The following is a 26,639-nucleotide window of genomic DNA, read 5'->3' on the forward strand; positions in this document are numbered from 1 at the left end:
TTGTAGTGGAATCGTTCAAAATATCTGCATTTTAAAGGGTTAAAAAAAAAGAGAAAAAGTCGTACCCATATTTTGTAGGTATATTTAATTTTTTGGCTCCTTTGCGTGCGCAGTTTCCTGCTAATCATTTCGTTTTTGTAATAAATAATTTTCTAAAAAAACACCTCCCTTTTTAAGATACTACTTTGTATAAAAAAAAAATGTGCCGTGCATGACTAATCAAAAAAATTTAACCATGCCATGTATTAATTAATCTGAAAAAGGCGTCAACGCGCAGTTGTAGAATGTCCCTCCCAAATCTCTGCAGGAGCAGAAATGTATATTTTTTTTGTTTTTCATCTAAGGAGAAAAAAAAAAAGTCAAACGGATGAATCAACCAAATTAACTTTTTTTTAAATACCCCATTTTGGTATTTTTACCCTGAACGTATATGAAACTGCATCCTGTTGCGTACATTGCTATTCTTTAATTATTTGAATTTCTTTACCCCCCTTAGAAATCACCTTTTAGTGAAGACGCTTTGAGAGCAGTTAATTCTGCTAACGTATTTTACCAGCGTGGTAGCGACCATTTTACGCTTTGTTAATTCGTTTCTTTTTAAATTTTTACTTCTTTTGCAACTCTAAAAAGTTTTTTTTGTTTTCTACCATCTGTTTACACAGGATAGCGTATGAGATATGATCCTTAAAAGGAAACATATTCTCCCTCATTAAAATGCGCAATCTTTTTTGTGCTAAAAAGTTAGAAACCAATTTTTTGATTGCTTCGCAACGCAGGAATATACATTTTATTGACCTCTTCCATTTAATAAAACATGATTTTTAAAAACAACTCCGTTATGTATTCATCTAAATGTTACGCGGAAATCTCAAAATGGTGTCGAAATAAACTTCCCTGGTTTAAAAATTACTCCTGGATGATACTTCTTCTGTTGCACGTCCTGCTGCTAGTAAGAAAATGCATTCATCATAGAATTATGTAAATATATTTTCCTCTACGTCCAAACTGCAATTTGTTAAATCTTTACTGTAAAACATGTTCCCCTCTTCTTTTTTCTCTTCTTTAGAATGTGGTACCCATTTCGCAAAAGAGCGCACGCTCCAAATCAGCGTTATGTACCACCCCCCTCAGACAGTTAACCGAATCGTTACCACAGCTTAGCAACTTTAATGCACATGGAAACGACCTCTATGATGATGATAATAATAACTTATGGGGGTACTCACTTCACAGGAAATTGCCCTACGGCTGTAATCACGCAGAGTTATTCCAAGAAATGTCAGAGAAAGAAGTAGAAAATCGAATTAACTCTTTTGGCATTTTCGTAAGCAAGAAAAACATGTATATTACTTTTATCACCACCATCGTCATCAAAGAAATTATTATCATCAAATGATGAATCAGTTATGGACAGAGTTCCTCAAACATGCTTTAAGAAATAAAGTACCAGATGAATATATCAGGCATCATTGGATGGTATGTAATAACGCATTGACATCTGATCTAATGCATATGGACCGTTTGGACCATAAGCATTTTTTTTATTACATGGAGAAACTGATTCCATATGACACCGTGTCGTACATCATCTTTATGAACAATAAAACGAAAGCTTGGAGTGATCTCATAAAAAGAAATAGAGATAAATGGAGAAACTACTTGTCCGACGCTATCAGAAATTACCGTTTAGGGAAACGCGGGATGACAACGGACAAAGAGCGCAAAACGCCATTTGACGAATGGAAATTGGGATCCAAATTAGGATCTAAATTTAGCTTGGCTGATTCAAGATCGAAATTAGGATATAGAATGAGCTTAGACGATTCAATATCCAAATTAGGATCGAGATTTAGCCCTGATGATTCAGTATCTGAATGGGGATCTAAATTTAGCTTGGCTGATTCAAGATCGGAATGGGGATCTAAATTTAGCTTGGCCGATTCAAGATCGGAATTGGGATCTAGATTGAGCTTAGACGATTTAAGATCGGAATTAGGATCTAGAGTGAGCTTAGACGATTCAAGATCGGAATTCGGGTCTAATTTTAGCTTGGCTGATTCAAGATCGGAATTCGGGTATAATTTTAGCTTGGATGATTCCAGATCAGAGGAGGGATCATGATTTAGCCTTAGCGATTCCAAGTCAAAATTAGGGTCAAATTTATGGTCAGAATTGTGGTTGCAATGGATCTCAGAAGGGTCAGTCGAAAAGAACATGAAGAAGAATGAGTTCGTAGGATGGTCCAATATATGCTTATCCTTTATTAAACGGAGAGAAGCAATGGATAAACCCTAGTTGGTGGACTACCTTTCATGTAACATCTGCGTTAGACTTGCAAGAGATACTCTTTAACTTATTTACTTAACACTATTATTTCTGAAAAAGGATACAATAGCACATTGCGACGCAGCATATTTAACGTTTTAGCACCCCTCTCAATTTTTTCGTTAATTTTTTCGTTAATTTTTTCGTTAATTTTTTTGTTAATTTGTTTGTTAATTTTTTCCTCCCCAATTTTAGCTTTCTACCAATGCGTTCGTTTTTGCAATTGCGTGTTTTGTCAGCCACTTGCTTTTTTTTTTCTGTGTAATAATGCGACAAAGGGGGAAAATCAATAATTGTTATTTTTACGTCATTTATAAAAATATACGTTATTCATTATTGGTGAACGGGTAAAAATAACCCCCAAGGAATATTTTTTTGTTTTTCATCGTAAGAATTTGTTCCCCCTTTTCATTTGGCATCAAACTCGGAATATTTCCCTTTGCATATTTTACATATACGTACGCACGTCCTATTTTTTTATAGTAATTAAAACTTTTTAATTCGACTGAGCTGAGGCAACTATTTTACACTGCATACGTCGGTGTATAAAACGTTAGCGACGCAAAATTATATAAAACAGGGCAACGCAATAATGGTAACATTTCAAATTATACACAAATGATAGGATAAAAAAATGACATAAATGGACGTTTCCTTTAGTAAGAGAAGAACACATCTTTAAAGGGAGACAGATGGTACCACTTCATACCACTTCGTCGCACTTTATGAACCATTCATGGGGGGGTATACACTTATAAACAGTGAACCCCTTCTTCTACAGGGGGACGAACTTTTCGATCGTATAAAACTCAATGATCGCCCATTCAGACATTCCTCTCGGTGAGCATGCATGGGTACATATAAGCCATTCTCCCTATTCCATTTAACGCAGTATTAAGTGCTCCCCACTGTTTAAGAGTATACCCTCGCCATGCATTGTTAGCATGTTCATACATTAATTTGACAGACATGGTATTGTCAGCACGTCCCTTTATTCGTAAAAAGGGTTGTGCTCATGATTTACAAACAAGGGGAACACCCCATACGGATAGCAAATATCACCTGTAATGTCATAAAAAAAAGTGGCCAAAACTTTGTTCATGCAACCACCTCTCTGCCGTTACGAGAACCTTCCACATCATCGTTGCGTAGTGAAAAAATGGACGTGCTTCCTCCCAACCGCAAACACATCGCATCTAGTTTAGCAACCACCGCAACAGAACAAGCAAACGTTTTATGCATTTTTAAAAGATGCTAAGAAATTTGCCCTTCATGTGCCTCTCCCAAAAAAACGCATTTTTATAAATGCTGTTAATGTTTACTACAAAATGGGAGTTAACATATTCGTTTACATTTTTGCTCACATATTGGCCCACATATTGGCTCACATTTTGGCCCACATTTGAGTGAATCCCCCCCAAAGTTATTTTCTTTATTTTAACTCTTTTTAAGTGTAGTTAGTTTTCTTGCACCACTAACTGTTTGGTAACATTGATATACATCTTTACGCGGCTTTTTCTTTTTCCCATGCTTTATTATTTTCTAATTAAAAGTATACTTATTTTGCGTTTTCTTTCTTTTTGGTTATCCGAAACATATCTACCAATTTTGAATTAAAAAAAAAAAAAAAAAAGATGTTGCGGGCTAAAATTGCCCATCGAAAAATAAATATGTGGTGAATTTTTTTTTTGGTATAACTTTTTGGTTTTTATAACCATTATTTTTTTTACCGTAATTTCTTTCCTCTTCCTTATATTAGAACAAGTTTTTTTATTTGTTATTCGTTATTTTTTATTTTTTATTTGCTATTTTTTATTTGTTTTTTGTTATTTGCTATTTGTCACTTTTTTGATTTCCTTTACCATTCCAACAACTTTTTTTTTATTGCAGAACCCCTTTTTCTTCTTTATTAGAACATTTCTTGTTAACCTTAGAACAACTTCATCTGGCTGCTCTTAAGGATAGAACAATTTTTTTTTTTTTAGATCGATTTGTTTTAGTTTTGTTTTAGAGCAAATTTGTTTAATTTTTTTACTAGAATTTTTTTTTTTTTTGATTTTTTTAAAATATAAAAAAATATAGATATTCCATAAGTACAGGTACAATTTGCATATGTATATATATATATATACCTATAACGTTGAGGCTAAGTTGTCACAAAATGAATCTCAGAGGACCCCCTAGTTTCGTACATCCCTTTCCGAATGGAATGAGAGGCTGCGGAAAAATGAATCTGAAAAAGTTCTTCTTGTTGAGTTTTCTTCTCTTCGCGCTGGTTCTAGCATCCTATGGCTTTTCGCAGGTGAACAAAAAATTGAATACATAGTGCGGGCGAAAAATCCTGTACCTTTAACACGTTGCATATCTCCTTGTAAATTGGCTTTCCTACCTTGTGTATCTCCTAACACGCATGAATACGCTCACGCGTATAGATAAGCATGTACGTACTTACATGTAAATCCCCCCACGCGCACGCAAAAAAAAATATATGTTCGCCCTTTTTGCAGATCAAGTCAATGCCAATAAACGATGGGACCATTGAACGGCAACTACATAATTGCTCGTACGGGCGCCTACTAACACAGTCTACACATAGCAGGAGACCCTCCGTTTCTAGGTCCAATGCAGACATTTCTGAAAGCTCTTCGGCAAATATGAATGAAAGGATTCGAAACTTACCCTTCCATTGTGATGTTTCTAAACTTTCCAAACAGCTAACAGAAGAGGAGATCAAAGGACTCCTTAAATCTTACGGCAAATCCATAACACAAGAAAACGCATATATCGTATTCAACTATGTATACAATTTGCAAAGAAAAAACTACAACGACATGATCGAAGGGTTGTGGAAGCACTTTATGGAATTGGCGCAGAAGTATGGAATATCAGATGACTACCGATATAGCTGCTGGTGGAAATGCAATAATGAGCTCCTCAGTGAACTAATGGACACCGACCATTTCGACCACTTGGATTTATTTACTTATATAAAGGGGAAATATAACAACAATGCAGCATTCACAAAATTTATAGAAGACAAAATGAAGTTATCTAACGAAATCATCGAGAAAAATAAGGAAAAATGGACCAAGTTGTTGACCGAGCGGATTAAAAATAAAAGCTATAAAAAGTGAAATTTCCCCCCAAAAAAAATAACATTCGAGTGATAAACCTGAATGCGTGTTTTAAAAAAAAGCTTCAAAAAGACAGCTTTGTTTTTTGTGTATACATAATATCAATCTTATTTGTTTATGTACCATATTTTTTTTTTTTTTTTTTTTTTTTTTCGTCATATAGCGTTTGTTCAAAATAATTTGTAACACTAGTATTTGTGCACGAATACGTAATCAATTGAAACTTTAAATATGCAAAACCCAGCGCATCCAATTGCATTACAAAATGGTTGCAGCAATTTTAAAATTGCTCACCTGGAGGTTGCATATTTTTAAAGTAACAATTTGATCTACATAAAATTAATGATAAAAGTTTTCTTAAAATTTGTTTTCTGCATTTCGTTTATTTTTCCTTTCGTTCACTGTGGGCGAACTGCTTAAAAATTCGTCCATTCAAAAGGCGAAAAGGATTTTTAAACATTTCGCTGCTTGACGTGAACGGTGTTTCAAGTTTTGCGCGCGCGATTTTTGCAAGGGGAAAAAGGTGGCATTATTTTTCCATATACGTATAGTTACAATGTGGCATTTTTTACTTTGCGTAAATATTTTTTTTTTTTTTTTAATACACTTAACTCTTCAAATTGCGCGCCTTTCTTGTCACATGGTCAAATATACAAATTGAACATTTTAAAAATTTGCAAATATGGGCGCCCTCAGCGTTGTTAGAAGCCCCATTTTAATTCCAATGCAATACTATATTAACATATCGCGCTACTCATAAGGTAGCCATTTTAAAATACTTCCTCATAAATTATAAAATGAGTTACATTTTTCTTTGCTATTGTTAAGGTTCCGTAGCTCAGTTGGTTAGAGCGTGCGGCTGTTAACCGCAAGGTCGTTGGTTCGATCCCAGCCGGTACCGAATTTTTTTAAAATAATTTTTTCCTCCACACCAGTGAGAATGTAAAAATAAGTCTTAATTACGCTATATTTTTACATTAATTAAAAATATAAATGCGCATAACATTGGCAGTGCCATATGTTCGACAATTGCGGTTGTTTTTTCCATTTCGTGGGATCCCAGCAATTGGCGTATGCTGACCGCCCAATAAATTTATTTCCGTAATGAAAGCACGCACTCCTTTTTGACTCATAAAAACTTCCAACCACAGGAGAGCCGTATTATTTATTTTACCATTCCGCGTTGGGCGCGAAAATGTAAATTTAGAGAATTTTTTTTTTTTTCCCTTAATGTATAAAAAAACAAATCCCCTGGAATGCTGCCAAAATGCATGCCCACCGCAGTTACGTGAATACGCGGCGCGAAATGGTTAGCAAATTTTTCCACATCAAAATGATGCCCCAATTGGGGAAAATTGCGTTGATTTAAAAAAACATTCCCAAATGGGATCCAATCCCGTGAAAACAACGCATGAACAATAAAAATAGAGCGCATTAAAAAAGGAAAACAGACACAAGGGCAAAATTAAAAAGGCGTGCACACGCTGCCATGCGCCGCATGAGCATTTGTGTGCGTCCCCCCTAACCCGCTTTTACCCCCTGTGTAATGACAACAGCCGAATTGTTGTAACTGGCATTCACATACTTAATGTCAAAACTGTCCGGATAATACTTTTCGGACAAGATATGCACCGGATAGTTAATTATTCCTTTATTTTTATATGGAGTTATTTGATGCTTGTTGTTGTACCCCCAGCCGTAAAGCTTATCATTCAGAATTAACAAACAATGCTTATCACCACAGGAAAAATCTTTTATTTTGTTGTTAGGCAGCTTTACAGTAGATAATGTCTGCTGATGTTTGCCCATATGCCGTCCACACTGAAAATACATATTATCTCCGAAACAGAACAATTGCTTTCCAAATTTGTCATTTGAATGTATCATGGAGAAATTCGACCCTGCATTAATTTTGTAAATCTCATCAACCATTTCGTTATCATTCATTTTTTTTAGGACCTTCTGTGGAATGCTTTGTATGTGTCTATCATAAAAAGAATAATTTGCCAAATTTTTTGTTACAGTGGAATACCCAAGTTTTAACTGATCTTTCCAGCTGGTTCCTGACAGGGAATTTTGATTTGTTCTGCTTTCTCCCAACCCTAGTTGGATTTTACTATCATCTCCAAAACTGTAAATATTATTTTCATCGTCCAGACATAGTGTATGGTTTAGTCCACAGGACACATCCACAATTTTTGTTTTCCCCTCAAATGGTACTTTATTAATATGAACATAATTATTTTTATCGCATTTGTAGCTTTCATCATTCGTGATTAAGTGACTCAAGTGTTCCGCATCTTCGTATTCTTCCCTCCTTTCGCTACGCAAATGGGTGTATGCCAATGAGCTACTACTATCGTTTAACTCTTTGGGAATTTGGTCCACATCGTGGGTACCACACACAGGTGTATCCCCTCGTTCAGTTTTCCCATCCGGCTGGCTAGAATTAATTCCATCATGCGAATCGGCACTTTTGGAGAAAACCGCCGTTCCTTCATCCTTAACCCTGATGGAGTACCCATTGGGGATATGCTCCGTTTGGGCATGTTCACTTGGGTCTTCCCCCCCATTTTGAACACCCCCCCCGACGCTATTTTTACTAATCATGTGTAACGTGCCATTTAACTTGTTGGCAAATTCGAAATTGTAATTTATATTGAAGTTATTCCTAAAGGATGGCTCCCTCGCACACTGTCCATACAAATTACTGCCTGAGCAATACACATTTCCCTTATTTGTAACAAAAGCTAGGTGATATTTATTAACACTTAACTTGATTATTCGTTCGTTCTGAAAAAAAAAACTATTTTTACACTTGTAAAAATCTTCAACTTTGAATTCATTTCTTTTTAAGCAATTTTTATAACTTCTAACAATTTTTAATTCCCCTTTTTTGCTCATAAGGTATATATCATTATTCGAAAATTGTATGTCGCTAATTCCTTCGTCTGTGTTTAGCTTCACTGGGGTTGTATAGATCACCCCCTTCTGTTCATCATCTTCATATGACCCCCATATGTAAACGTCATCATTCTCGGTTATACAGCTACCTATGCAATTACCAAAGGTTATTTTTTTTACCTTAATATTATTTTTCGAAAAAAAAGGTACCTCTCCATTTTGCTTCGTTCCCTTCATCAACGATCGCCTATCGCCAAAAAGGAACACTCTTTCTTCAATCTTCCCATTTTCGCAATAACAGACAGTTCTTTTTCTCTTCACACAGTAGTAGCTGCTCAATGCAACTGCAAAGTATCTACATAAGGGGAATGTCATTTTGATGCGACGTCTGGGGTGATACACTTGTGGGTGAGTGGTTTTACAATTCGATGCCCTTTTTAAGCATCTTCACCGATTCTCTCAAGTGGGGGTTCCTCTTATTTCCTATTTCATGTTGCTTTCTTTTTCCCTTTCGTATTTCCAAAATGGGCAGCTTTCCACATGTACAATTTACGGGGGAAGCATTTGGAATGCCGATTAAAAGAGGCGCGTTATAGATGTGCTCGGGTTGGGCCAGCTGGGGGAAAAGCTGCCCACAAAAAGAATCATACGAGAAATTGGCATACACTTCTCATATCACAGCTTCCCGCAAAAGCTCGCATTAGCGCTGTACATTAAAAGGGTACTTGCACATAGGAAATGACCGTGGAAAAAGGCTACCTTAACTGCTTCTTTTTTGACTCTTTGCTCAGAAAAAAATGCTCCACACTGGTTAAGTTGTTCCTACAAAATTTTTTAAATGCCTTTTTTACTCCCCATGTGTATTTTTTCCTAAAAAGAATGGCTTCTTCCGCCGCGTTTTTGTATTCCCATTTTGCATTTGCCCTTGTGCCGCACTGCAATTGTGCACTCAGCATGGGGAATAAAAAAATTTGCCTTTTTTTCCCCCCCGAGAAACTTGATGTAAAGGAAGAAAATACAAACGTGAGCACGCAGAAAATGCGACATTTACGTTTTTGGAGGAAACCTCATCATTCGACGTTTACGCTAAGGGCGCCATGTCACCTCACCAAAATGGCACTCCTGCCATAATCACGAATTTTATTTTTACGCCAAAGTGCGACAGTAATGTTTCTTTCGCATTCACCTGCTTTCCTTTTCCTGCCATTTTGATCGCTCCTCTCTTTTCTTTTCGTTGCTCCACTACGCTTTTTCCCAACGCGTTATAATAGCAACCCCAGAAAATAACCCACTTTTCGTGCCGTACAAATAAGGGAAAATGCTGACGCGTCAAAAAGAACGAGCGGACCATTTTTCAGAGCAACCAAATGTGAATTAGCAAACATGCTAGATGGGTAGTGGGCATGAAAAAGGGGACTTCACAAAAATAGAAAGCACGTTGAGGAGCCCCTTGTCGTAGTTTTTTCGACCAAACTGACTGACATCCTGAGGAACGCCCATTTTAATCCTCCACCGCAACCACCGCTAACCACACTGAACACAATGGAGAACCTGTACAATGACATGGAAGAATATGGCAAGATATGCCAACTGTACACCGAGAAAAAACAAAAAAGAGAAAAAAAAGCGAACAACATTAATGACCTAGTAGATGAAGACATACTATGGATGTACGAAACGAAGGAAGAGAAGGAGGCCAAGGAACAGGAAGAATATTTGTTGGGGAAAAAAATTGATATGCAAAAGTTAATCGAAGAAGAGGAAGAAGCCAAGAAGGAAATCGTAAAACAAAAAAATAATATAGACCATTTGAATAAAATCAGAGAAGATCCACTAACTATTATTAAAAAAATGGAATTTCAAAAGAAGAAAATGATGGATGAACAAAAGAGACTCTTGCAGTTGCAGCGCGCTAGGGAAATGCCCGAAGCGAAGGCGATAAATAGACAAGGCGGCAAATCAGGCAGCAGCTCTTCAAGTGAAGAGGACGTCGTGCGATCGAGAGAAAAGGAGAAAGACAGGAAGAAAAGAAGGAAGGAAGAAAAAAGAAAGGAGGAAAGAAAAAGGGAAAAAAGACGAGAGGAAAAAAGAAGGAAAGAAAAGAGTAAGGAAAAAAGGGAAAGAAAGAGAGAAAAGAGACGAAAAGAAAAAAGAAAACATAAAAAGGAGGGGAAAGAAAGACAGGTCAACTCAGATTCAGAGTCCGAATCGGAAGAGGAAAAGAAAATGAGAAAATCGAGAAAGAGGGAGCGCGAGAGAGGTGATGAATCGGAGAAGGAAATGAGAAAGGCGGGAAAGAGGGAGCGCGAGAGTAGTGATGAATCGGCAAAGGAAAGAGTTCGGGATGAACGTCGGCAGCGGAAAAGAAGAAGAGGGGAGAGCACTGAAAGCGAACGTGACAGTGAACGTGACAACGAAAGCGGGAGTGGAAGTGGTCGCCATCGCCCTAGGTCTGCAAAACCGAAAAAGAAGAGGGGAAAAAAAAGTGACAGTGGATATAGCAGTGGTAGTAGAAGTGACCTTAGCGGAGGCCGAAGCGGCAAAGGAGAAAAACAGCGGCGAATGGAATGGGAGCGCGAGAGGCGACGGCGATGGGAACGGTCGCGAGAAATAGATGAACATAGGGACAGGCAAAGAGACACCGAACGAGAGAGAAAAAGGTGGAGAAACGAACGCTGACTCAGGAGTTCAAACATCCAAGCGCGTACGCAAAATTAAAATGAAATTTATTGGAAAAAAAATCATGTATAATGTCTCATCGAGCCTTTTTTTTTTTTTTGTTTTTTTGTGTATTTCAAAACGAAATGTTAACGCACAAATGGGGGGACGAACCGCTGGGAAATTTCCGAATTGAAAGTAACCCATAGGAAAAAAGTTCTACGTAAAAGCAAAACACGCATTAGTAGCAAAATTTGCAACACATTTTATAAACTGCAGCGAGTATGTTTATGTATCATGGGGATGCACATGTTAAAAAAAACGCGATTAAATCAACCCAATCCAAAATGAAAAGGTATGCATAAGTGAATAATTCATCAATGGTGAAAGTACAAAATACGGGGGTGCTTAAGTCGCGTTCTTTGTACAAGACCCCAAATAATGAGTCTTCAACATTTCCGCAGCGTACGCCAGCATGTATTCCAAATATATGACCCTTTTCTCAAATTTTACATTTTTATTTTACCAAAAAATTAGCAAAATGCCCATCAAAAAAATGGCGCCGCTTAATTGGAATAATTATTCGAATCCTCAACATAATAATCTCCTTCCTTTTTCATATTTTGTGTGTGAAACTGGGGAAAAAAAAAATAAAAGTCATGTTAAAAAATATTCAGTTGTTACAATTAAAAGGAAAGCTGCGCACATGTAATACATATACATATGTACATATATGCATGCTCCAATTTGTTCTATGCAGAGAGCTTCAAATGTAGGTGAAAACCCTCCCCCCTACTTCTTCATATTTGTTGTCCTCCCATCTTAGTGGCAATGGCTTCCCGCTTCGTTTACTTCTTCCCCGCCGTACTCCCTTTAAAGAGGTGAAACGAGAATGTAATTTTTTCACGGGGAAAAATTTTCCAAATCCGTGCGCACATTCCTACGCATAAGTGCAGAACAACACATGCATAACTACACGTGCATGTATGTACACATCTCCACGCAAGTGTTTGTCATATGTACCCTCCTTTTTGACATTTTTTGCCCATTTTTTTTGTTTACTATTGATATATCCTTCAACTTCAGATAGGAAAAAAACTCATATAAATTGTTTCCTATATTATTTATCTGCAAAAATGAAAAGAGGTTCGCCGAGTATTTTCGACCTGCTCGTTTTGCGTGGCCGCAAGCAATTTAACTCTTTTTCTTCTTTTTTTCGTCATTTTCGTTATTTTTACCTGTTCGTCACTTAAATCTAAGGATATTCTCCTCGAGTGAGTCACAATTTCCCTTTTCAGCTCCTCCTTGTCTGCTTTTTCAACAAAAAAACGCCAATTTTACTATGCGTCGCAGGCAGATGGGATACCTATGTATGTTCCATTTAGCAGGTACACAACTGTACGTGCACAGACACACTTGCCGAAGCATTTTTCTCATTTTTTTTTTATTTACCTTTAAAATTAATGACGTCGTTAATTTTAAGCCGTAGCTGCGTCCCCCTTCTCCTGGGCGCCCACTTACAGCCCATCAAAAATGCAAATTTTTTTTTCAAAGCATAGCTCTCAACAGGATTAGTGGAAAATAGGAAAAGCAATAATGCAATAACTCTTAATTTCATACTTCACGACAAACTGGGCGAAATGTGACGAAAAAAAAAAAAAAAAAGGGACATTCTTACAATACAACCGTATGGCAGCAGTTTATATCACCGTTATACGCATCCCCAAATCAGTTTTCCCAGTTTGTGGGATTTCCCTTTTTGAAAAATCGAGCTATTTGCAAGCGAAGCGTGTAACCCCTTCGGCCACCCCCCTGTGGAGAATACGTTTCACTTCGCGAGTGTGGATACCGTAAGAGGTGGTGCCAGTACCATTACGATCTCAACAGAGTAATATATTTATGTATATATAGATATATACATATATACCTACATACGCATGTGCAACCATGTGGTTGGCTGATGCCCTTTGTTGGGGCCAGAACAAACGCTCATATTCCCATTAAAGGGGGCAATTTCGGGGGGCATACAACCACAAATTTTTTTGGCATACATTCGTATGATGTACACTTATGTAACTTCAAATATATGCGCACAAAACAAGGCAGGATTTCCCATGCCCCAACTTCTCACCGGCGTCGAAACAGAAGTAGCGACAAAATGGTGCGTGGCTAAAATGACGTGCCCGTATTACATCGCGCTGGATGCTGCACGGAGTTGTTTCCTATACCTTATTTGAAGCCCCGCAAAAGGATGGGGGGAAAAAAAAATTACAGGTGGAAAATTATTTCCAATCGCGATGCATCTTTCTTACATACTCTTCTTATGCTGCCACAGGTACGGCAGCACAAAAATGGTGGTTCGCAAAAATTGGGGTCAAATGCGAAGTGAAATAAAAAACACATGGAACAAAAAAGTGACGCACGACATTCCCAAAATGAAAAAAAAAAAACGCTCCAAAAAATGTTTGCATAAACAGGTACGTATAAATGTTACATATGTCACATTTGTACCACCTGTACATTCGTGCATCGCGCGCGCGTACGTTCATGTTGATGCTCACGCCGGCCACGCAAATCGCAATTTAAAAAACCATCCCCTTGGTTTTTCTCGCGCGTGCCAGAGCATATTTATAGAAAAAAAAAAATAAACTGAGAAAAAAATTCCCAAATGAACCACACGAATGTATGGCAAAATGGATGGAAACGTCGATTAGCCACTTAAAACATTTCCGTGTTATGTTCCCATTTATGCCTTATATAACAAAATTTGTGTCCCATATAATGTGCCATTTATGTGGCAACGCATGGCCGTATTTATGCCGCCGTTCATGTAACAGCGCATGACCCTACTTCTGCCACCGCTTACGTAATGGCATATGCCCCTATTTTCCATTTCTCCCCTCTGCATTTGCAAAGGAGCAGAACAACGCCTCGCTAATTATCCCACGAACATTGTTTGCCTAATAAAAACATAATTTAAGAATGGGAATATCTCCCACTCCGTAATTTTGCAACAATTTGTAGATGTATTTTTTTTTTTTTTTTTTTCGTTCACCCCCCTTTTTCATGCGAAATTGCTGCCTACAATGTATGTGCCTTTTTTTTTAAGCCTAAATTAGTTCAGCTAGTCTGACCCCCATTTGTGAGGGAAATTACCGCTTTGTTTTGTCACTTTGTGTCCATTTTGTGCCAATTGTGTGCCCCTTTCGTTTATTCTTTTTTTTCTGGCCCCTCCTTCAATTCACTTTATTCGTCAATCAACGAGAGGTACGCCCCACGGGGACGCCACATTAAAGCCCCCCTTCAGTTTATGCTGAATTGTGTTTGTCTAGAGTAACTTCCACTCACCCATTGCGATTTTTTATCTCTCTTAACGCCATTTGTTCGTTAAAATTTGACTCACTCTTTTCCATATGTTTGTTTAAGACATGTTTATGTGCCTAACAATTGGGCAGCGTTTAATGTGCCACTTCTTCCCCCCCTGTGGAACGCACATCCGGGCGATCTGCAAATTTTTGATTTAATATTTTGCTATCCCCAAAACACCAAACCGCACAATGGATAGAGTGCTGTTGAAATACATTTTTGACGAACTGTGTACCAGTTTCAACAAAAAGGAAAAAACCTCTTACAGTAAAAAAAAAGAAGACAGTGATGACAACAGTCAGAATCAAGTTAACTACTGCATAACGCTGCAGGAGTTGTTCGAAAATTTGGAGAGAAATAAAAACGTGCACATGGATGTGCACATGAAGAGAGAAGTGCTGCGAGTTTTGTATTACTGCAAAGATGTAAGCATGTCACAGCAGGGGAAGAATGCGGCCGCGCCCGAACAACTCGGCAAGCCGCGGGCGAACAGTTGTAGAGCCCACCTAGACCAATACAACAACAGTGTTGAATCACCCCTGGAGGAAGACCCAAATAGCCTCCTAAACGCAGCCACTGAAATCAGCCTCTACATAAACAACATCTACATATACAACAAGCACAATCTGTTTTACTACGAACGAATTAAGGAGTGCAAAGAGAAAATTTTGATCCTGTTGTACATCGTTTCGGGCAAGTACGACGGACTAATTCAGAGCTCTCTGGCCAAGTACCTCAACATGGATGTCAAAATGGTGCACTACCACCTAAAGGTACTTTTCCAGTATTTGCTAATAAAAAAAATAAGCATCAACATAAGCAGCATGGAGAAAACATTAGACTATAGCAACCACAACGCACATAGTAACAGCAGCAGCAGCAACACCATAAAGTTAAACCCCTCCTACATCCTATACTTTAACATTTATTTTATATACAATTTGCTGCCCATATTTATAAAGAACGTGCTATACTCGCAGAACGTCCTTTCGATAAATAAAATTATTTTACACCTCCTAAAGAGGTTCATTATAATACCACAGAAAATTTTGTCCCTCATATTTTTCAAACTGCTAATTGTGTACAACCCGTACTATTATATACAAATTAAAAAGGCGCTGAAAATTTTCAATTCCATTTTGTCCCACCTCATTTGTAAGAAAAAAATAATCATGTGCAAAATTAAAATCCATTCATCGTACGAAAATTGCTATTTAAATTATGAAAATAAAGATAAAATAAATTACGACAATATTATTAACTTTCTCATTCTGTTTTACTACAACTATGATTACCTCATCAAGTTTATAAACAAATCTTGCTACTTGATGTGTGAAGATTATGTCCAGAAAATTGAATTCAAAAATGAGTTCTTCAGGAGCAACGTTACCAAAGAGAGTGCCTGGGACCAACTGGGGATGCACCTAAAAAGGGGGGACACCTCCACCCAGTCGGCACAGCATCATAGCGAGAGGGGTGCCCTCCACGGGAAGGTCGAGCACTCGAAAGGTCACACGATAGGGAGTACGCCGTGTCGCCAAACGGATAATAGCGCACCTGATGGGGACCCACCCCCGATGAGCCGCGTCCACCCAAACGAAAGCGCCGTCGACGCACCTCAAAGGGACATCCCCTTGGGGGAAGAAGAAAACATCTTCATGAATGAAAAAAACTGCAATTTGCAAATAAACGAGTTCAAAAATTACATGGATTTAAACATCCACGACAGACTTAACGACACGGACTATTACTCCAGCTCTCATAACGGGAAGGAAGAATCAAGCGAATCAGAGTTTTCCTTTCTCTATGGAAATAAAAAAGCCGACGATTTGCCGAAACAAACCGAAGAAATTAACAAACCGATTGAAGATGGAAACAAAAAATCGTCCTCCTCACAATCGTCTGCCTCTTCCACATTTGACAGCGATTCGGATAACAACGCCTACACCAATCACTCTGGTAGGAATAAAAATTTGCTCTTGAACCACCTCTCACTGTACAACAAAATTAAGTACCTAATTATGAGCAAAGGGATAAGCGGAATGACGACTAAGGAAATCTCGCAGGTACTCCTCATGTCCATCAAAAAAACAAACACCTTTCTTAGCAAGCTCGTTCGAAACAAAGAAGTTGTAAAAATTCCAGAAAGGAAGGACAAAAGTTTTATGTATCGATTTATTGACAATTACATGTACCAGTATGTGCAGAAGAGGCCGCGGGCCCTTGCCGGCAAGGCTAATCAAACGTTGCAAGGTGTAATAAAAAGTGACGAGGTAGCTCCAGGGGAGGAAATCACTGTAGATGATCAGTCCTTAAAAGGGAACAGAAATGTTCTTCCCACTGACCAAATGATGAGCGGCTCACCAGACCAAAACGGTAGTGCCCCCCCAACGGATAACCTCACCGTAAGTACCATCCAACCGACCGAAAAACCAAACAGGTACAACACCACGCAGGAAAACTTTAGTCACATCCAATTTAACAAACTAAACGAATCCCTAAATGTGTTAAACTATATCAACACGGTGAACGAAATAGACATGAACGTGTTGACCTACATCATACCGAAGCAGAAGGACTCAGTGGACAGTTTCGCCAACTACAAAGATTTTTTTGACCATTATGTGAAGAACTTCAAAACTTTTGAAGATAAATATGATTTGTACACGTGCAGTTTTCATTTCTTTTACTACTTAAAATTTGTTCTCAAACGGGACATCAGCAATTCCACCCCCAGATGCAGCAGTGCAGAGGTGAGGAAGCAGAAGAGTCAGACTGCCACTCTAAAAGAATCTACAAACGATGAAACGTTCGCAATGTGCCAAGATGACCCCACCTTAAATAAGGTAGACTCATCCGAAAAAGACATCGATTTTATTAAGTACTTCATGGAAGATACGACCAAGTTAAAAAGTAACCTCTTTATTAAGAGACTCTTCATTTTTTGCCACTTCCTGCTAAGTTCCAAGGTGACTACATTTCGGTACCTCCAAGATTTATTCATCACCATAGAGAACAATGGAAGGACGATTGACAGGAAATCCGTTCAAAGGCTTTTTAATTACTCCACCAAAATTAATGCCTTCTTTAAAAAGTACACTCTTCTTAACAGCAAAACGGTTAAGTACTACTTCTACGATTCGAATGCCCTATCCGAAAAGCAGTCTAACGATTTGTATGCAAAAATTCAACAGGACTATGCCATTTCGTCGTATAAGCATGCGAACCCTAATGATAAAACGAATAAAGAAAAAACAGAATATTATAACATATCCAGTGGTAACATCATCAGTAAGAAGTTTAAATACACCGTTAATATTTTCAACGACAAAGCGAAAGGTATCACCGATTCTGCGCAGCAAGGGGGGATCCCCACAAAAGATGATTCCAACGTGACCGCACAGATGCACAGTAACGAGGCAGATGGTGCTTATTTTTCGTCCAACCGGGAAAAGGCACTGGAAGAAGATTTTATCGATCTGACGGAGTATCCTGAAAATGGTCCCCACAGGGGAGTATCATCGTACAATTTTTCAGCTCCATGTGAAGACCCCAATATGTGGCCCATCACTCTCTACAATGGAGAAGCGAATATAAATGCCCCTAATGATAACCTCCACGGCACAAAAGATAGATGCAACCAGACGGGTTCTAATTTGTCCTCTCCAATTCCGAATAACTCAATGATAAGTTCATTCACCCCTGTGGAAGTAGCCAACCGAAGCAGCAAGCGAAAAATGGCCACACCTCCAACCCAGTCGCTCAGTAAAAGAGGCAAAATGGAGCAATCGCACCAATTTTATGCAATTGAGAACAAACTTCCCAGTGGCGAAAATGGGAAAGCAACTCCCTACCACTTCAGTAAAAGTGGCATAAATTCCACCCTAAATGATAAAAACGAAATTTCCAGAGGGAGACACCCCCTAGGGGAAACACAAACTAACAACCCTAGTGGACAACCCAACCGCAACAACAACGCTGCGACCAGTTTAAGCCAAAACGGAACGGCCTGCAACGTGCTCTATATTGACATTCTAAACGAATCAGCCTTCAAGTGCAAGGAAAATCAAATTATTAGCAAAAAAATAAAAACCAGCAAAGTGTTTCAAAATTTTAAAACCACCCAGGAATTCTCCTACAGCATAAACTACTTCAACGGGTACATCTTTTCAAAAATGACCAGATATAAATATTTCCACAAATGCTTAATAAGGATACTAAAGGGGAAGAAGAGGAAAAGGAAAAGGGCAAGACAAACGCGCACGGCAGAAAAGGAAAACGAGTGTGATACACAGGCTGTACTCACTCCAAACCCGGATAACCCAAAAAAGAGGAAATTATCATATATAGAAGAAGCGAAAAGGAAATCTTCCCCTAAAAAGGCCCACAAGGAACCCCATAAAGCATCCCACAAATCACCCCCCAATCGAAGCAGCAACGCACTAACCGTGAAGGACATTTTGAAAAATCTCTACCTAGACGAATACCTAAAAATCATCAGCGTGGGATGCAAACTCAATTACATCGAAAATTACCTCCTACAGGAGAAACGAAAAAAGAGAATGAAAGATTTGCCCCCAATTTTGTTCGAATTTTTGACGTCCTATTCTTCACTAAATTGTAGCAAGCAACGCATGATCGAAAGTTTTCTCCTAAACAAGAATGATCACTCGCATTTCCCCAACTCGTCAACAAGCTCATTCGTAATAAAGGGAAAAACAGAGAGCCATATGACCTCCCCACCGCTTTACACAACAGAGGCGGAAAAACCCACCCACAGTGCCACTACAAATGGAGAACAGAAAAGCACGCGAGCCGCGGACAAACCAGATGAAAAACCAAACAGTGACCATCTGTGCCAACACGACATCAACATTATCAAAAGCAGTGACAAAATATGCGTGTTCTTTTTCCTCTACAGGAAGTTAAAATTTCTCTGCAACATGAATTTAGTAAAACTTAAATTTGAAGACATGAACAAAAATATTCCCCACAAATGGAAACCCAGCGTAGGTTCAAATCAAAAAAATAGGGAACTTAATTTATCCTTCCTAGATTTAAAAAAGAACAATCTGCAGATTATTATCCGGCAAAACGTTAGCATCCATTTGTTCTCGTCCAAAAAGGGGAAAAAGAAATTGCCGATCTACAACATGCTTCGCTACAACCACTTCGAAGAATACTACTACAACCTATATGTAAGTTTCCACGGATGGGTGCCCATGCGGGTTGAGCTGGCGATCCATTTATGCTTCGTTTGATTAGATGCTCAGATGAGTGTATATCCATAAGATGCTAATTCGCACATCTTTTTATTCCCCCCACCTCTTCAGCTAATCGTCGAACGGTTCAAGAAATTCCTCGTTGAAGGCCACCTGCAAAAAAATGCGAGCGAAAAACTGACCCTACAAGACATTCTCAAGAGCTCCAAAATTAAAAACAAAGGACTGAAGTCTCTCCTGCTGCACAATGCCTACACCAACCAATTATTCCTAACGAGGAAACTCAGAAATCTGTTCATAAGCTTAGTTAAAGAAGTGAAAAAAAAAAACATTTCAAATTCGAAGCTAGCCGAAAATTTAACAACCTACAGGGAATACAACACATTTAGGGAATCATATAACGTCTCTAGAAGTAACATTGAAAAATACTTTTCCATCTTTTACGATTGGTACAGTAAAGAAAAAAATGGAGGCGCAACCATGACAGAGAAGGACCTGTCCTTTTCATGCCCCTTCTGCAACAACGTATATTTTTTTAAAAACGATTTGCTCAGCCACATATCTAATGTGCATAATGTGAACAGGAATTTTTCAGACCTCATTTCCTTCTTTTCAAATTCGAAGCAAATGATACATAAGAAGCTGAGCGATTTTTTGAAGATCAAAAATAGAGTCAAAGAAAACTCGAGCGGCTTCTCGCCCTACAATTTTGGCAGTCATTTGAGTAACCTCAATTTGGCCATCGCATCTAGGGGGAGGAATGCCATAGGTATAGGAGAATCCCACTCACTGCATTACACTGGCCAAACCGCCAACATATGCGGACCCCAAATTGGAGCCCCCTATGATGCATTTAAAAAACAGTTGGAAAAGGGGCCACAAATGAATCACCCAAGGAGAGCAGTCACTTCATCTAAAGAGATCGAGCTGCCGCACCAAGAATCCACACACATGAAGAGAAAACACACAGAAATGGCTGCTAAGCGAGATAGGGCCAACGGTACACACTATGAAAAACATGCCAATCTTCCCCTAAGCATCTGCAAAAAGGGGAACTCCAAACATTTGAACAATTTCATAGAAAAAGTAAAGGTAAAATACTCCCTGCGAATAGTTTACATTTATTTCGTAACTGTAATTGTGAAGCTGGCCATGTCGCAGAAATGTTTGGAAAAAGAGAAAAAAAAAAGGGAACGCCAAAATGAGCAATTTCCCCTGGACAAACCGCTCCCAAATGGAGAAAATAATTCCCCATCAGGGTGGACTCTACCAATCAATGATAATGACGAAATGGATAGAAACACCCCACGGGATATTCCAAACGGAGGGGAAGTAACCGGGGCACGATCCTCAAACGAGCGAAAGAAATTGCACGCGAAGAAGAACAAACTGATGAAGGAGCGAAGGAAAAAAGGGAGGCTGCCCAGTGGAGTCACCACTACACACCCAAGTCGTCACCATAAAGGGAACGAACTGAAACGCCGTAACAGACAAAGCGTGGAAGTAGTACCCTCCCCTTCGGAAACGCCAAACCATCTCAACAATTTTGCCTCCATTCAGCTGAGAAAATTCCACGTAATATACCATTTAAAAAATAGGACAAACTCGGAACCGTACAGAAAGAGCATATGGATTAAGGCAAACAATATGATGGTCGGAAAATTCAAACAGAACGTTTGCATGTACATCCAGAAAAAGCTATTTCTCTATTTCAAAAAGAATATTGTTCATTATTTTTTCATTTTGTCGAATGAAAATTTGGCCAGGTGTATTTTGAACTACTTTGCAACGCACATATACAACTGTACCTACACCAACATCAATTATTACTACGATAAGTACATAAAGAATATTTTCCACTTCAAATTTATTTCGCTTGTAAATTTGTTAAAAATTTTTATAATCAATTATGGGGATCAATACGCGCTGTACAGGGAAATTACCAAACCGTTGTACTTTCAAAAAATGAAGGATATAAAAAATGCCCTAAGATTTATAAAAAAAAAAAATTACGTCGTGGATACGTCCTACGTCCTCTCCTATTACATTGCCAATGACCTAGTATGCGACAATGTGTATTCCTACTTAATTTATAAATCCATTTTTTACAAAAAGAAGTTATCTTTATCTTTGAAAAAATCTTTTTTGGACAACGTTGTGGATGTTATTTACCTCTATGGGATTTACCACTCGAAGAAAAATGCGGAGAGCGCCCAGGCAGATGCGCTGCACAGAAAGGAGAACATCCCAAACTGTCATTTAGGGGAACTACTCTACCACATCGATGCAGTGTACGACGATGAAGATGGCATAAACGGTCTGGATGCCCATTTTGAGAAATTCCCCAGCAGTGCCACGCCGCAGAACGGTTACAAACATGCCAACTTCGACGCTCAGCCGAATCGGCACCCCCTGCTAAACGGTTTGAACAGCCATACGTATGATCAGGGGGAATGCCCGGTCCGTTCCCACGACTCCAATGATGCCATGCAAAGTGATAACCTCACGAACGGAAGTTCTAATGGAGAATGCACGAAACACTACTTCCAAAAGAAGCTTACAATTTTCGACTTAAATTACTATGTGCATAATTTCCTCAAGGGGGAAATGATCCTGTGCGCGTGTAATAACTACATACTGGCGGATGAGGAGGGCCACACTGGGGGTGGAGACCCCATCGGGGGTGACCACTACGAGGCAGATGACTCCTACCATTTTGGCAACTTCGAGGGGGACCACTACGCGGATGATCACTATGCGGATGATCACTATGCGGAGGATCCCTATGTGGGCAATCCCTATGGGGACGATTCCTACCCCGACGAGGGCGACTCCTCTCAGCGTGGTAGCCAACTGAGCGACATCGAAAAGGAGACCCACCCGCGAGGAACAGAAAAAAAATGCAAACGGAAAAACCACGCACAAAAGTCAAAACGAACCAGAAAAAAACGAACGAGCAATTCCACCTCTCACAGTTTTAAAGGCAAAAGGGGAAACAAACCAAACGGTGAGGACTACCCAAGCGGCTGCTACAAAGAGGAAGAAAAAGCCATGAGTTACACATCATCCAGTGCCAACGACTCAGATATATTTGACAACCTTTCAGATGATTTCGAAATTATCAAGCTGCTAGAAAATGCAAATGATGGAAGAAAGAAAGTCCTCGGAGGAATAACCAAACATATAAAATGTCTAACGAAGCACGTTAGTGAGTACTTTCCCAATTACTACATCCTAAACCATTGTGAAAAGAAAAAAATCGAAAAAAGATTGTCTCAAATTTTCTCCACTGGTAAAGATAAAAATTGTTCCAAATTGAATAACTCCCTGAGGTGGTTATACCACCACACCGGTCAGCAAAACAACAGTCTCTTTACGTATTTTAAAAAATATTGCCTACACATATACGAGAATCACATCAGAGGTACGGTGCCGACTAGCCAATTTAAAAATTCCCTCCTCCTAAATGTTAATGACACGAATAGGGTTAACTTTGCGAACCTTTTCTGGAAATATGTACAGCAAAATAACTTCCACAACAGCATCATTTATAGTAAGAACAAATTACTAATTTATAATGTTAGTAAAAAATCTTTCATCGATTTTGATTGGTACCCTCAGAATATCCACCTGTATAACATCGCCTACATTTCGAATGCCCCCAAGAGAGTCGACTCTTTATTGGATGTTCAAGTTACCAATCTGAAGAACAGCGTTTACTGGCTCGAAAGAGACAATCATAAGAGGCCCAAACTGGGGAACAAAAAAAGGAGCGCCCATTCTGCTTCGCTTATGACAAACGAAGGACAGCCATTCGAACAGAGGTACCAGCAGAAAGGGCCAGAAATTGCACCCACGGGTGGCTACCCCAAACAGGGAAAGGAAACACCCGCAAAATCACCCCACCGCTGTAACGCACGGAAAAACCCTTTTGTAAAAAAAGTGAAGGTTAAAAAAGGAAAAGCAAAAAAGGTGAACACCCTTAAGGAGTCCTTCATCTTCGTTACGCAAATTTTATATCACGTTTTTTACCTCAGCGATATGCTAAAGGCATACGATGAGTGTGCAGACTGTGAGGGGGACGCGTCGGAAAAAAAGCAGAGGAAAATCCCCCCATCTGGAAGGCTCAACGAGATGTACAGAGGCCACGACAACGATATAGCTAAGCATCATGGCGTAATGGGGGAAGGTCCTTCCTCCTGTGCAGATAGTGCAAAATGTCGAAGTGATACCGCAAATAGGGAACCTGGAGAGGCCGACGAGGAGGAAGGTCCACTTGATGACCGGCCAATCGAACCGCCAACCGAACTGCCAACCGAACTGCCGAACGAACTACCCAAGGGCGACCGCGAAGAGCACTACAACCTGAACAAGTTCAAGCCGAACGAGCTGAGAGTCATAAGAATGGCGGGGCGGCTTAACGGCCAAAAAGCGAAGAAACGCAACGCCGCACAGAAAGAGGCTGCCCATATGGAGATCCCCAGTAAAGACAAAACAAACGCCCAAAAGAGCCCCTCCCTGTTCAACAAAATAATACGCAAAATGATATTCATCCTTCTAACTGTTAAGAAAAAAAAAAAAGAAGGGCGTTTTATGGATAGCTTAAAAAAAATGTACTTACAAGAATTTTTAAAAAACACAACTTATGGCAAATACACACAGGTAAAAAAGGAATACGATTTTATTCTTTTCCTCCTACACAAATTAAACCTTATAAATATATTCCCCCTCATGAATACGCACAAGATATTTCTGCCCAAATATCATAGCGAAAATAATGCGTGCAAAAGGAAAAATGTCTTTTATGAGCACAACGTGAAGTACCCCTTTTTGAATATGATAAATATCCACTTGGCGAATTTCAAACTGGATTTTAAGAAAATCACAGAGAGGGACGCCGAAATCTTCGAGAAGTTCCTACTGCAGAGGGGAGTGCTCCCGAACGGTGCGCTGCAAATCCGAAGGGAAAAAATGCAAAACTGTCAAAAGAAAGACACACACGCCGTGAATGTGGAGGAAAAATACGTGGGCAAGAAGAACGTTGGAGAAAAGGTCATTTACAAGGGGAGGAAGCTAGCCTATACTGACTACATATACATAAATTACACAAATAACAACACGCTGAGGAAACCGAATTTCATTCCGAGACTAATTCTGCTGTTCAACCTCCCATGCCACATCATCATTCATGATTATTTTTTCCTCTACCTGTTGGAATATTTTTGTAAAATGAAAGAGTCCCTTGGGGAAGAAACGCAAAGCGGATTTAAAGAGAATCACATTTATCGCACCAAACTGGGAGATAAACTGCTGTACCTTATTGAAAATAAATCCTACCCCCGCGTTATAAGATACATAAAAAGTATTATTAACAAGGCGTGCAAGTATTTTGAGCATATGCTCTTCTCATATAAGCGGAAAAACGATTCCCCATTTTGCAAAAGCGTTACGCTGTACTACTTTAATGATGACTACATAAATGTAAATAGCTTTACGTACATGAATGGAAGTACCAACGTGAAATTTATTTTTTTTTATATTTTAAAAGTGTTCTTTTACCTCAAGGCGAATCCGTTCTCCTCCATCTTTGACGTAAGGGAAGAGAGAAGCGGGGAAGTGGACACCCTTTCAGGGGGTGCAAAAAGAAAAGAAGCGTTCTTTTTTGTCACACATTCTTTGCATACGAAGCGTGCCGTAATGTGTACAACGTAGAGATGTTCTCTCTCTTATTTGGCCCCATTTTGCACCCCCCCTGAAAACGAATAACCCAGTTGTTCACACTGCCGTCCCTTTTCCCCAAACATGCAAAAGAAAAACGTACACCTCATACAGCTGGATGCTTATAGTGTCATCCTTTGTGCATACCCGCTACTTAATTTCACACCTTTCCACCCCGCACAGATATACAAGAGTATCGAAATTCTGAGCTTCTGCGACCTGAACTTCCTCCTAAGAGGCATGTGCCAGGACAACTTCATTTCCTTCAAACTGATGTACGTATCGAAGAGGAGCGAAATGTACAAGCTAAACAAAAATTACAAAATTGTTAACCAATTTGACAATTTGGTACTCAACGAAAAGAAGAAGAAGAAGAAGAAGAAGAAGAAAAAAAATAGAGCGTTATCATCATTAGCACCCCCCCCAGGGAAGAAACGGGCCTGCTACATATTTGGCAACAGCACAAGCTCGGGTGAGGCACTTTCCACGGATGATTATGATGATGATGATGATGATGATGATGATGACATTTTGAAGAAGGGAAAGCGAAGAAAAAAGGGAACAGACCGAGCAAATAGCACGAATCGCTCTAGTTGGACAACACCTCAAAGGATGAGCGGCGCCAAGGGTGCCAACTTCACTCTCAAAAGAGGACGATACTGCGCCCCTGCCAATTACGACGCTTTTCTTGAAAAAATGATGTACAAAAAGGTGAAGCTTTATTACGTGGCCGATGAGGGGGTCATTTTTGAAAAATACGCCGGCACGTTATGGGGCTGATGTGTAGGAAGGGGAGTCACCCTGCTGAGGAACGCGCTTATAATTCCGCGCACATGAAAGTGCACATGCTTGCGTTTGTTCATGTGTGCGTTTTGTTTATGTATGAATGTTCTTGTCGTATGTCTGCTTATATATCCTCCGCGAGTATAATCGGACGCCCCTGCCATCCTGCCTTTTTCCTCCGTTTGTTTTTTATAAAATGTCTTTATTTGAAACGACGCAGCAGTAGCGTTTTCGCGCACATTTTGACATTACCTCCCGCTTATTTGTTTCTTCGTTTATCCCCCCCACCCCCGGGCGCATAATCATATACGAACGCAAAAAGGGGGTACTTGATGAAGGGACGTTCGTGTAGCACGCGGAAAGGGGGGGACATGTACAATGCTGTCCGCCTCTCTCTATATATATGTATATATTTTTCTTTTTTTTTTCTTCCTTTTTTCCCCATCATGCGTAATGCAACGCCCCCCGCACGCTACCCCCTCCAACGCTGCCACTTCCCATTTTTTCCTAAACAAACGATGCGCACATT

The 26,639-nt window shown here is 39.3% G+C and overlaps 6 protein-coding genes and 1 non-coding gene across 7 annotated transcripts, besides 6 other annotated features; 5 read left to right on the forward strand and 2 right to left on the reverse strand.

The window, feature by feature from the left end:
* Positions 1-1,548: 1,548 nt before the first annotated feature.
* On the forward strand, positions 1,549-2,121 carry PVX_001105 (hypothetical protein; the record flags this gene model as incomplete). Its single annotated transcript, XM_024731136.1, has 1 exon — positions 1,549-2,121. The coding sequence occupies one exon, from the start codon at positions 1,549-1,551 to the stop codon at positions 2,119-2,121; it is 573 nt and encodes a 190-aa protein (XP_024587014.1).
* A 286-nt stretch (positions 2,122-2,407) lies between these two features.
* Positions 2,408-2,473: a microsatellite.
* A 1,886-nt stretch (positions 2,474-4,359) lies between these two features.
* Positions 4,360-4,430: a microsatellite.
* Positions 4,431-4,979: 549 nt separating this feature from the next.
* Positions 4,980-5,459, forward strand: PVX_001100 (RAD protein (Pv-fam-e); the record flags this gene model as incomplete). Its single annotated transcript, XM_024731137.1, has 1 exon — positions 4,980-5,459. One exon carries the CDS (start codon positions 4,980-4,982, stop codon positions 5,457-5,459), a length of 480 nt encoding a protein of 159 aa, XP_024587013.1.
* A 95-nt stretch (positions 5,460-5,554) lies between these two features.
* Positions 5,555-5,580: a microsatellite.
* A 674-nt stretch (positions 5,581-6,254) lies between these two features.
* Positions 6,255-6,328, forward strand: PVX_001097. Its single transcript has one exon. It is a non-coding gene; the product is annotated as a tRNA-Asn (tRNA).
* Positions 6,329-6,980: 652 nt separating this feature from the next.
* On the reverse strand, positions 6,981-9,239 carry PVX_001095 (hypothetical protein, conserved; the record flags this gene model as incomplete). The annotated part of the gene is made up of 1 exon (XM_024731138.1): positions 6,981-9,239. The coding sequence occupies exon 1, from the start codon at positions 8,736-8,738 to the stop codon at positions 6,981-6,983; it is 1,758 nt and encodes a 585-aa protein (XP_024587012.1). The 5' UTR covers positions 8,739-9,239.
* A 181-nt stretch (positions 9,240-9,420) lies between these two features.
* On the forward strand, positions 9,421-11,042 carry PVX_001090 (hypothetical protein, conserved; the record flags this gene model as incomplete). Its single annotated transcript, XM_024731139.1, has 2 exons — positions 9,421-10,700; positions 10,944-11,042. Exons 1-2 carry the CDS (start codon positions 9,906-9,908, stop codon positions 11,040-11,042), a joined length of 894 nt encoding a protein of 297 aa, XP_024587011.1. The 5' UTR covers positions 9,421-9,905.
* A 545-nt stretch (positions 11,043-11,587) lies between these two features.
* On the reverse strand, positions 11,588-12,640 carry PVX_001085 (hypothetical protein, conserved; the record flags this gene model as incomplete). The annotated part of the gene is made up of 4 exons (XM_024731140.1): positions 12,474-12,640; positions 12,260-12,330; positions 12,000-12,149; positions 11,588-11,656 (listed from the first exon to the last, which is right to left on the reverse strand). Exons 1-4 carry the CDS (start codon positions 12,637-12,639, stop codon positions 11,588-11,590), a joined length of 456 nt encoding a protein of 151 aa, XP_024587010.1. The 5' UTR covers position 12,640.
* Positions 12,641-12,880: 240 nt separating this feature from the next.
* Positions 12,881-12,923: a microsatellite.
* Positions 12,924-14,578: 1,655 nt separating this feature from the next.
* On the forward strand, positions 14,579-26,107 carry PVX_001080 (hypothetical protein, conserved; the record flags this gene model as incomplete). The annotated part of the gene is made up of 3 exons (XM_024731141.1): positions 14,579-19,585; positions 19,721-25,201; positions 25,511-26,107. The coding sequence occupies 3 exons, from the start codon at positions 14,579-14,581 to the stop codon at positions 26,105-26,107; spliced, it is 11,085 nt and encodes a 3,694-aa protein (XP_024587009.1).
* Positions 25,656-25,690: a microsatellite.
* Positions 25,785-25,822: a microsatellite.
* Positions 26,108-26,639: the final 532 nt, after the last annotated feature.

This window comes from Plasmodium vivax, chromosome 3 (genome assembly GCF_000002415.2).
Source record: "Plasmodium vivax chromosome 3, whole genome shotgun sequence".
Classification (NCBI taxonomy): domain Eukaryota; phylum Apicomplexa; class Aconoidasida; order Haemosporida; family Plasmodiidae; genus Plasmodium; species Plasmodium vivax.